The sequence below is a fragment of the Diabrotica undecimpunctata genome, chromosome 6 (assembly GCF_040954645.1).
Source record: "Diabrotica undecimpunctata isolate CICGRU chromosome 6, icDiaUnde3, whole genome shotgun sequence".
NCBI classification, from domain to species: domain Eukaryota; kingdom Metazoa; phylum Arthropoda; class Insecta; order Coleoptera; family Chrysomelidae; genus Diabrotica; species Diabrotica undecimpunctata.
Genome location: NC_092808.1, coordinates 5,856,684 through 5,869,087, shown reverse-complemented (window position 1 = coordinate 5,869,087; position 12,404 = coordinate 5,856,684). Strand labels below are relative to the sequence as shown.

The following is a 12,404-nucleotide window of genomic DNA, read 5'->3' as shown; positions in this document are numbered from 1 at the left end:
TTAATTATTGCCACTCCGATTTTTTTTTAGTCTTCTGTATAGTATACTGTGTAATCGGAATGGGAGTTTTTATAATACAAATAGTACAAAAGTATATAATACAAAAGTTATTTTAATCTTGCAATTGATACCACCCAAAATCCTTTTTCAGTATTGATAGCTTTATCGTGTTCGACCCAATTTTCCCAACTTTTCCATTAAATCCATACCGTTTGTTGACAAAATTATCTGTATGTGTGTATTTGTGTGTGTGTGTGTGTGTTCGATGTACTTACGTTGGGAAATTCAAGGAAAACAAAACACTATCGTAAAGTTGCGAAAGCCGGCGACATTTTTGGTATTTTATTCGGTGGATGGAAATAAGGGGAGCATGTTTTTCGAGTTTTGTTCCATACGAATGTAATGAGTTTAAAAAAATGATATGAAGGAGTTGAATAGGTATTTCTTTAACGCAGGTAGTGTCAAAAATGTATCCATTTAACTCTAATGGATAAAAGAATTTTATTACATAGTTGTTATATAATATAAAATCAGTATATCTTGGGTTTCGGTTTTATTGAATAATTACTGTTAAATTTGGAACTAGATTTTATTATTTCATTACGATCCACGTTTCTGCAGATAATCCTTGCATTTGTCAAGATACAACACGCAAAACGGGACACTACATTAATTAGTACATTATAAATGTATATAGATATTCCTAAAATGTAGAAAACAAATCAGTCACATAAACGACGTAATGGAAAACCTCGCAAAAAATGGTACTAAATTCCCAATAAATATAATTTGCCTTCTAAACGATAATAGGAAAGAAGTGTTTGAGCCTACACTCAAATTGATTAAACATGATTACATTGATATACAAACATGTTGATTTAAAAAATAAAAAAAAATAACACTGTCAATTCTGTATCCATCTTGTCACCTCATTTATTCAGTGTCAGTTTGCGTGGAGGATCACTATGGTTTAGGAAATATTAGGTTGTTATGACGAGCTATATAACACAAAAAAAATTGTAAAAACATAAAAAATGAAAGAAAAAAAAATAACATAACAAAGGATAATAATCAAAAAAATATGATAAACCTATAATAAAAAATAATTTCATAAAGATATATTTACCTGTCTATCCTGATTGAATTAGTCAATTGTTCATTATAATTATTAGTAAATACAGAAAACATTAATTCTGATTAGACAATTGTGTCTAACATTGTTTATTTGCTAAATAAACGCTAGAAATATCTAGCAAATTATTATTCAGCCTAATTAATATTAGTAACAGTGTTCATGACTGTATGGATCTACTCGTAATGCCAAAACAAATGGTAATGATCGAATTAACAGAAATGCAGTCTTCAGTGCCTGTGACACATACGATGTTAGATTGCAGCAGATGGATAGTGGAAAGGAACAGAATGGAGAGAGAGACAGGTGTGAATTTTGTTACAGTGAGAGAAATGATTGAGAGAATGATTGAAAATAAATTAGTTTGGACTAACATACACAGCTATATCCGTGCAGTGATCAAGAAAAAGGAAGAGGAAGAAGGACTGCTAAACCAACGCTAAAGGTAAGAGTGAATGATGCTGAAAGGTGAAGCTAGAAAAGTGGGTCACACTGTATGAGTTGGAATGCGTGAGTCACACTGTGGGGAAGGAGGAAATGCCCATCTGGAAATAATGCCAAACTAGGAGCGATGAGTGTGGATGTGTATGAATGGAGACTGAATGAATAAAGGTAGTGATTCGGAAGTGATGCCGGCCTTACAGCGGCCATTCCGCTTCCGGATCGATGGATGACAGAGGAGGGTCTGGTTTAGCAGGTAGGCGTTCGGCGTAGACTCGGCGACGAGAGGGCATTTTAAAGTACCTCGGGAACTATCGCCGGGAGTACGAAGAACGAATCCTGCACTAAAGTTAGTCAGGCGGCGTCCTGGACTTAGATGTCTTTTGAAGATTCCAGACCCCCCCCCTCTATAAAGACGAAAAAAAAAAGTCTTCAGTGCCTTAAATATAGTGATATGGCGTGTAGTAACTTCGACAGAAGACCTGCAACCATAATAACCAAGCAACAAGAGAAAAGAACAGTCTAGCAAAAAAAATGATTTTGTTACTGAAACCCTTACTAAATGCATGATTTACTGTTGGTATGGTAGAACAAGTGAAAAATTTGGGTCGAAGTATCGGAACTGCAAAAAATAAGATGGAAAATCAAGGAATAAACTTTAATTATATCAGAAACCAAGATAAAGTAAAATAAGAGAAAAAGTACATTTATCACATTACAAATATCATACAAAATATGCACTGTGGGATTAAAGTGTAAATGGCTAGTTTATTGGAATATTTGCTGACAAATAAACACCCAGAATAAAAATCTACTTGTACATAAATAGAAAAAATAGAAAAACTTTATTCACAAACTGTGAGTTCGAGCACTACATTTTTCTGCTCATCGTCAGGTTTCGCAAATGTTACTTAACAACTAAAAGAACATTAGAGTTGATATTAGAAATTATGCCAATATCAAGTGTATGTATTTGATTTTGATGACTATATTGCAAATAAACTTACCGATATGTAAGTATGACATTATTAGGGCTTTCCAAATACAGTTTAAAAGGAGTAGAACAGAACTTAATGCAGATAATGAATGTAAATAACTGAAATTGTAACGAAATTTCTGAGGAAACTGTCAGAGCCATCAAGAAACGCAAAATAGTAGGTATGGTGAGGAATGTAGAATCACAGTAAAAGAAATAAAAAACTAATAAATATATCTTCAACGAATATTTGAATTAATTTTTTTAACACCATTAAGACGAGATTAAAAAATCTTGGCCATGTTTTGAATAAATATGTCTCCTGCCTGTTAATAGCTCATGCCTAATATATCCAAAATATCCTTCAATTACCACAAACTGGCAAATATTTTGGTTCAAACTTGTATTAAAGTACATAATATGTGTGACCTATTAAATGTATGATCAGAAACTATTTTAAATTACTGTAATGATTTTTTTTTTATTTTTCATTTTGTATAACATTAAAAAAAGTTCTGTCATTTTATCTAGATATACTACATTTATAAAAATATGTAACATTATAAAAACATGAAATTGTAATATTTAATTGTAATAGTCTTGATTGATTCAATCAACGGTAATAGTAAAAAGGCAAAAAAATACTTTCAAATATTTTTAGAACGCATCCTAGCGCCCCCTATACGATGTACTGGCAAACGAATACATTTTCTCTGCGAGATTTTCGCTAGATCGTCGCGCACACACTACCGAATGGTCTCGCATATCGCCAACTAGATGGAAGCACATAATCCTGTAGTCGCCATGTTTTACCGAAACTTTATTTTAAAAATTGTTCTGAACCTATTTCTCGAGCAAAAATATTAGTTTGGCACTTTTCGTAATTCCTATATAATTATTAATCACAATAGCAAATTACACGTTTTATTTTTCAGTTCAGATGGCGCTTCAAAATACAAGTTTTGTAAACTGTATTTTGAAAAAACTTAATCTACAGGCCAAATCTCCAAACTTATACATGTTAAAAATATACAGGATGGTAGAAATGTTTTATTGTTAATACAGTATAATTAATTTAAATTATTTAGAATCTTACAGTAAGAAGTGCTTAATTCTCTTGTGTCTGCCTTGTAATTTATTGACTCTTTTTCTATATTGAAAGTTGCCCAATCAAAATTGTTTAAAAAATTTGAACAACTTTTCGCCTGGGCGACCTCTTCAACCTTATTTTGGGGTATTCTAACTCAACCTTAAAAGAGATTATTCAAAAAAATCTCATGGGAATATTTTTCCGAACGAACCCGAGCTTTTCGCCTTTTATGTATCCTTAATATGAATCTAACAAAACTAATTTTTTTTTATAATGAAAGTATTGATCGTGTTTACAAATACAAGTTCTTTCAATCGAATATAGAACCAGTATTTTCGTATATAATATCATAAGAGAGAAAATCTTGCCGGCGAAAATTGCCAAAAGGCAACAAACTTAAATAAAACCAGAAGAAAATTTTGCCGGTAAATAATTTTCTATCAAATAATATTCGACAATACTATTTCACGAGACAATTAATGAACCATATCAACGAAACAGATAAGAAACACAGGATATACAAAAGTATCATAGAAAGCATTGCTACATATGGTTCAGAGCTTTGGGTAATAAATAAAAATGACGCATCCAATATAAAAGCAATGGAAATGGATTATTGGAGAAGATGTTGCCAACTCACTAGAAGAGATAGAGTAAGGAATACTGAAATCAGAGAGCGTATGGGCATAGACATTGACGTCCTGGAAACTATAGAATGCAAAAGGCTGAAATGGTATGGTCATGTAGAAAGAATGAATGATCAACGATGGCCAAAGAGAATGTTACAGTGGATCCCCACCAACCGCAGGAAAAAGGGAAGACCAAGAAGATCGTGGAGACAAGAAGTAAAAGGTGCAATGGAAGATAGGGGTCTACAAGTAGATGACTGGAACGATCGCAAGCGTTGTAACTAGGTTGCGAGAAACGGCGGCAGCTGTAATAAACTCGTTATATATATATATATATATATATATATATATATATATATATATATATATATATATATATATATATATATATATATATATATATATATATCAACGAAACATAATCTTTATTTATTTGTTAACAATATTAAATGTAAAATAATATTATAAGCTATAGTAGTTTGCCCATTCTTTTCTACCAAAGCATGATTTTGTGTATTATTGACCAGTAGCATTTGAGAATTCGAAGATCCAGCTTTATTTGTTGTTCTGAGATTTTCGATTTACTTCTGGTGGTAACTGGAATCCAGCAGCAGATATGGTATTAGAGAGCTTGCATTTGAGTGACCCGTTAATTTAATTAACTCCTGTTCAGAAACACCTTGCTTGAACAAGGCTGACACAGCTGAAGACCGATGAGAATGGTTTGTTATTTTATGTTTTTTTGGGTCTATTCCAATTTTTTCAGCTGACATTTTTGTCCACTTAGATACGGTGTTGATTTTAAGTGGACCGTTTTTAAACCAAGATCTATCCTTCCAGTTGGGGTGAATGGTAAGAAAGAGTCTGTCTGATAAAATCTTTGATCCCGTTCTTTCCATTAATTTCAAAAATATTCTAACGGCATAAATTTTCGTTTGATGAATTTCTTACCAACCATTTGCTGTGCAAAAAAAATTAGCAAAGGTGAAAAAACTTTTGTGTGCTCCATCGGGGGTTTTCTCGTCGTAGCTTTGGATGATTTTTAATAGTTTTTCGATGGATAATGCTTTTAAATTGAGTTTTCTTTTTTCTTGAACACTTTGAAGCTGCCTGCGCTTGGTATCTCTGGCCAATCTTGCTCATTTGAAAGATATATCTGTGAAAGTGTCGATTTTTATGCCGTACTCCGTAAACTATTTTTCTTGCCGTTGAGATACGATAAGCTGGAAGGCAGTAAGAATAACATACAAAGATAAAGTTACCAACAAATAAATCTTGTAAAGACTATAAAAAAAAAGATTTATGCAGTTAATGACCTAAACAAACGAAAACTTCCATGTATTTACAGAATATTATCAGACACCATAGTGTTAGTTGTTCAAATTTTATTTCATTTAGTATTTTTAATATTTTAATGTATAATTGCATCACAAACCTCGTTCTGCGTTGCCAGTGGCAATTAAAATTAGCAACCGATTTTTATGTCCTAGTAGTGTGTTTTTGAATCTTGTCAAGCAGAGGTGTACCTAAAGTAAATATTGAGAATCAGTCTCGTTATTTTATGTTTTTCATTTCAAGAGAGTCTGTCTGAATCCGTCAGGTCAATAATCATTCTACATTCAAAGTCTTGTTATTCTACACTTCAATAAAAGTTCTTAATTTGCATAATACACAGTGCATTCCAAAAGAAGAAGTTTCTTCATTAGTAAGCGACGAACTACCCTCCTTTTTGGCACTGCAACCTTGTTGATTTGATTAATTCTGTTCATCTAATCACCTCTTACAAGAACCATTGTGATCACTGATCACTAGACTTCGGCAAATATGCAAATAAAAATGTAGAAAATATGCGCATAAATATGCACGTGTTTACCCGAAAATATGCAAATATTTTACAAAATATGCATACAAATAAATAAAAAAATCGTAAAATAGTAACAATTTTATTAAAAAAAAAAGTGTACATAACTAAATATTTCCTACTATTCATTAAGATTTACATTTATTTTAAGTAACTACATCATTTTTAAGTATGAATAAACTTATTTAGAATTATGGTAACAATAAATGACCAAGTGGTGTTCAAAATTTTCTAACAAAAACTTGTGGCTTCTGTCTGAGTACATATATTTATATATGGAAAAACTTCGTTCAACATCAACTGATGTAACGGGAGCATTTTTCAAACTAACCAAAACATTTGGTTCTAAATTAATTGTTTCCGAAATATTTCCAGCTAGAACACTGACTACTTCAGAAAGAATATGGTAACCTTTATTTTTTTCCATAGTAGCTTCAAATTTTTTTAAAATATCTTTTCCAATATTACCTCTAACGTTCCGACAACATGACGCAAATTCTTTTATTAATGCTGTACTTTCGAACAATGACAGTTTTGGTGATTCTAACTGAGTAATTGTTTTTTGAACAAAACTAAAATTTGATTTTATAAATGAAAGTTCTTGTTGAAGCAAGTTACTCTGAAAAGTTTGTTTAGAATCCAAAAGAGATTGGGAACTTTCATCTGTTAACGTATCAATTATGTTCTTTATTTTAACAAAATGATCTGCATAAAAATTAGCTGCTTCTAACCATGTTCCCCATCGCGTTAAAATAGGTTGTGGTGGAAGAGGAATGTTAGGTAGCATTTCTTTATAAAGTTGAATTCTTATAGGAGATTTAAGAAATACTTTTTTGACACTGGATATCATGGTATTTACAAGAGGAAACTTTTTTCGTATTTCCTCTGCAACTCTGTTTAATCCATGCGCTACACAAGTAACATGTATTAAATCTGGGAAAAATATTTTTAAATTTTGTCCTGCTTTCACCATATAAGGAGCAGCATCCGATAAAATAAGCAGTAATTTATTAGAAGGAATAGTTGTCGGAAGAAAAAAAGTTGCTAATGTTTCTTGTATAAAACGCGAAATTGTTAAAGCATTTGTTTTCTCAAGTTGCTGGCATGAAATAAGATGAGATTTTGGTAAGGTATCTTCTTTAAGAATACAAATCAATAAATGAGCAATATACTTTCCTGAGGAATCAGTGGTTTCGTCTACAGATATGTAAAAATAATTATCTGCAATTTCTTCCTTAATATTAATTAACACCGACGAGTATAGCCCGTTCACATTATTTCTTCTTAGAGACCGATCACTTGGAACATTAACTTTGCAATATTTTTTTAGAAACGAACTAAAATTTACATTTGCTAATTTTGAAAGCGGTATGTTTGCAGACACTAATGCGCGACACAAGTCTTCATTAAAAGTTTCTTGCTCATCTAATTTTTTTGAAGTGGATTGGAAACATTTAGCCATTGAAGTTTGATGTTTTCCTCCTATTTTTCCTTTTTTTGCAATGTGTGAAGCAGTTCTCACATGTTGGTCTATCTGAAATTTCTTCTCACATGCTATCTATAAATAAAAATAAAAACCTTTATTTTAACCCAACCTTTAAAATATAAAAATATACAAGGTGTTTTTGGTTAATCAAATAACTGGTTTGGAAAAAAAAACACTCGCTAAGTGTTTTAAATGCAGTATTAATCCACAAATTAGTTTTTGTTACTAACCATTAGTACATCATATAACTTATTTTAAAATTCAACAAAAGTTTTTTTTTGTTAATTCAATTACAATAAAAATAATTGTGTTTTAGAATAGCTGACTTCATAAAAAAAAGTAAAGGTGAAAAATTTTTCTAAATACACACCATTGTATTGTACCATGGACAATTTTTTCTCACTAAAGGAAGCTATTTTTCATTTAAAAACAACCTACGAGTACTAAATTTCAAGTAAATACGTTTATTGGTTTTAAAGTTATTGTTGTTATTAACTAAAAGAATTTAATTTTTTTTAATTTTAACACCCTGTATCTCGAAAAGTAAATAAGTTTGACCCCTCATTACCTATATCGTTTTGTTCAATTTTTCGAGAAGTATCTACAGTCAAACGTTGTAAGTGTCATTTGGAAACACCCTGTATGTATGAAATATTACATATTTAATAGAAAATATTAGATACTTACAATTTTGCCACAGACTGAACAGTAGATTTTTCCCATATCCATAGACAGCTCTTTATAAGGTTTAATCCAAGTTGAAGCACTGGTTGTTTTAGGCATTATAAAATCACAATCTTCCTTTTTGTTACGCACAACGAGTGTTTACGCTTTGAATATCAAAACAAAAATGATTTACAAATCTGAGCATCAAATTAGAAATGTTTAGGTACCTAATTCAATAAACTGGGAGATTTTGGAAAATCCCTAAATTAGGAACAAAACTATTAGCCGTTTACCTGCTGTTAAGATACAATAAATTGTAGATAGATTTGGGGATTAGATCATAAAATGCAAATGAGCGAACCCTTAGCGATTATCCAATAACTGAATGCCTCAGTGACCGAGACTTTCTAAGAATGTTGAGGGCTACTTAAATTGATCTTCTTTGAAATTGTATATTTTTTTGTACCTGTAGAGATTACGTACTTAGATCATTTCTTGATTAAAATGACTACAAAATTTTATACAAGAATTGAAATAAATTGGTATGTTTAAAATTTTCAAATACAGTATAAAAATCTAAACTTTTATGCACTTTATGCAAACTTTTATACAAATATGCCAAAATATGAAATATTTGCATAAAATATGCACAATATGCAAAATATGCAATATGCATATTTGCCGAAGTCTACTGATCACCTACCATCGAAAGAAGACGGCACCTTGAAAAAAGTTTCATAAAGCTTCAAACCGTTAATACCGTTTACTACCATTATCAACATTTATTATAGTTTTCTGAAAAAAAAAAAAACAAAAGAGACAACATTTTACACTTTTATTCTTAAAAATAAACAATATTGTTTAAATCTTTAACAGAAAGGGTGTTTTTCCACTAAGGTCCTGGGCTGTTACAATAAATCAATCCTTTATTATGTGTTTTATCAAGGTCTTTTATTTATATAATATATCTTTTCTAAAATGTTTTAGTACCATTAGTACCAGGGGCATATTAGATACATTAAATGATGTTACGTGACACACTCTACATATTTGAACCCAATTACGTGACAATTACTTACAATTTTCATCTTTACACATATTCACATAAAAAACACGTTAATGTATTTTATAAATTAAGTTGCGGTATAGTTCTATACATATATTTTAGATTATAAATATATGCATACAATCACTTTCAAGTATCGGGTAAAATATGTAACGGACCGGGACCTTTGTTAAGAATCACCAATCACAATAATCTCGCACGCTATTTACTAATTAGTCTATAAAAAATTCCTCAGGACTCACATTTTCCATCTCCCAAGTCCTTAATCTTTTTAAATAAATATTTATAAAAATATTTGGGTATGTCTTTGGCTATTAGGAAATCGATATGGTTCCACTTCTTATAAGGTACGACTTGAAATCCACATCTAACTGACGGCTGGATTTCTGAATATATTTGATTGACATTCTAAAAATAATTTAGAAATTATACTCTATATAACTAAATAAATAAGTAGTAGTTGGAATATAATAGAATTAGTTAATATTTTTATTCAATTAAAACGTTAATTTATATATAAATAACTGATCATTTACACAGTCAAAAGCTTTACTCAAATTAGTGTAAATTGGGTCCACTTGGGCAATGTTAATAAAGTTGGAAAGAAGTTTTTTCTTGGGAAGTTGGAAAAATTTTTTGTTCGGGAAACCATCGGTCATACTGCAGCCAATTGTATTATTGTACATCTACCTTTGCATTATGTCTACATAAATAAAGAGAAGGAAAAAATCACTCAGTCTTCAGCAGTAGAGAAATCCATGACTAATGTTGAATGACTAATTATGCTAGCGGTCAAATCAGATCACGAGCAAAGGATGCGAAGAATCTCCAGTCATACATACATTTTTACACATAAAAAATAAAAAAATAATATTGAAACACAAAGGAATAACACCAGCTTTTAGAACAGTCAATAACTTGTGCAAATGCGGCAAATGCGGCGTATACAAACTGAAATGGGCAGAACATAAAAGGGCTTTCAATAATAAAAAAAACCGATTCTATGTAAGCACTTTACCTTCTAGACCAGAATCATTCTTTTAATGACCAATTTCAAATTCTTCACATCCAACCTATGCAGTTAAAGACTATAAAGTGTAATCACATAGGTACAGTACATTCAACCAAATTACACCTCTGAACGATTAATGGAATTCGCACAAAAACTTTCGTTGTAGTGAAGGGCACGGTAAACTGCACTGGAGTTTTCCATAATCTTTTTAATTACTTACTTTGGTATATTTTTGCCTGTATTATCCATTAGAGTTGATTTGTATAAAACGAGGAGCAAAAATTCAAATGGAATTTTAAATATTATTATTTATTTGGCTAATAATGAATGTAAATATAAATATAATGGTTAACCTGCTGTACAATTATTTTGTAAATAACATTATAATAGTGTACTTATTGATTATTTAAATTTATAAATCATCATCATCGTCCCGGATCCACCACCCTTCTATTAATTTTTAACGTAAACAATCACACACGATCTGTCAAAACGATCGTGAATGAATAATATGGCCGAAGTGAGGTCGTTTTTAGTCACGTGATGCCCTCTCCATAGATCCTAATTCGATGAGTCTAGCAGACATATTATGATCAATCTAACCACCACTATTTAAATTGACAAAATGTTCTAGTTTACTCCAAAGTATTTTTTAACAAAAATTAAAAGTGATATTTTAGTACTTTGTATATCTACTTTGAATATAAATTATCCTTAATACCGTAATATTTGTTTCAGAAAAAAATTATTAAACAAGTAGATGAAAGAAATCTACGTTAAATAATATTATGCAAGAATACTATTTATTAAAAAAATGTAACAAAATATGCAAAACTATGAACAACGGGTTAATGACATATTTATTTTATATCTAAAATTTAGTAAAGTGTTAAACATTATGGAGAACTCCAGTGCAGTTTACCGTGCCTTTTACTACAACAAAAGCTTTCCTGCGAATTCCTGTTAATCGTTTAGAGGTGTCAGTTGGTTCAATGTACTGTACCAAAAATAGATCACTTAAGAAAAACTCTCTGCCAAAATAGCTGTAGTGATAAGATATTAAAATAAATTTTGTGAAAGGTGTAAAAACAAAAGTTTTCAGTGTTTTATTGTTATATAAAATATTCAACTCATATTTACCTCCATTGTTGTCAACCAATCATTCTCACTAGCGAACACAGCCATAGGGGTTTGTATTTTGGATAAATCGTAAACGGGTGGTGTTTTAGTACCGTATTTTTTTAAATTATTCTCCTCTCCGTAATCGTACCTTTTAAAAACGCCCGTTTCGTAGATTTGCAAATAGTGACTCCATACTTCGACGGCCACGCTGTCGAGCATCTGTGTAGCAAACTGCGGATAGTTTAGCTAAAAATGTTTGTATATAGAAAGAAGAAAAAAAGTTAATTTTTATTAGTTATTTATTTTTACTTTTACTTGTAGATATGAAAAAATGAATGAATAGTTTTAAAGTATTTTACAACAAAAATACATGATATTTTTCTTTTTCCTCTGAATGTCTGTTTTCGTTCACACTATAACATTATTGTGGTCAAGCTGATCCTTACTTTAAACAGTAAAATGAAAGATAGGCTTAAAGGCTGATTATTGTTTTTTTCTCCTTGGTTGATGTTTCTTTTTGACATTTGGTGTCAGTTCTTCAATATCATCTCTAAACATTACCTTTATTAGTACGTGCTGTATTTTTTTAGGAAGTTTATTGTTACATCCTTTATTGGACTACCCCAGCTCTGACATCACAATGGGTGGGGATTTTAAAAACATTTCCAAACATTTCTATTTGTCCCATAAGAAGTTGGAAATATTGGTTTTTTTAATTGTTTAAAGAATAAATAAGGACTTTTGGTTATGAACATTCGTTAGTATTGCTTGTTGTTCGTAAATTTGTGATGTAGGAATATCAAAGTATTAATATTATTACTATGAGAATGTTCATATTTTAAGGTTATGTTATTGTTTGATTAAAATTTTAATTATTTTTTTACTCTGTATTTCAAGATATTTTGTTGTTGTTTTTATCGGGT

The 12,404-nt window shown here is 30.5% G+C and overlaps 2 protein-coding genes across 6 annotated transcripts in view; both read right to left on the bottom strand.

Moving 5' to 3' along the window:
- Positions 1-12,404, bottom strand: part of Schip1 (Schwannomin interacting protein 1) — an 879,380-nt gene that overhangs the window by 455,255 nt on the left and 411,721 nt on the right. The gene's annotated exons all lie outside the window — the stretch shown is intronic.
- The window catches only part of LOC140443041 (lipase member J-like), a 46,349-nt gene continuing 43,047 nt past the window's right edge, over positions 9,103-12,404 (bottom strand). For all 3 annotated transcript variants that reach the window (XM_072534080.1, XM_072534081.1, XM_072534082.1), the window contains 2 exons: positions 11,500-11,727; positions 9,103-9,755 (listed from right to left, as the gene is read on the bottom strand). In XM_072534080.1, coding sequence (XP_072390181.1) covers positions 9,579-9,755; positions 11,500-11,727 — 405 coding nt within the window. In that variant the 3' untranslated portion in view covers positions 9,103-9,578. The remainder of the gene's footprint in view (positions 9,756-11,499; positions 11,728-12,404) is intronic.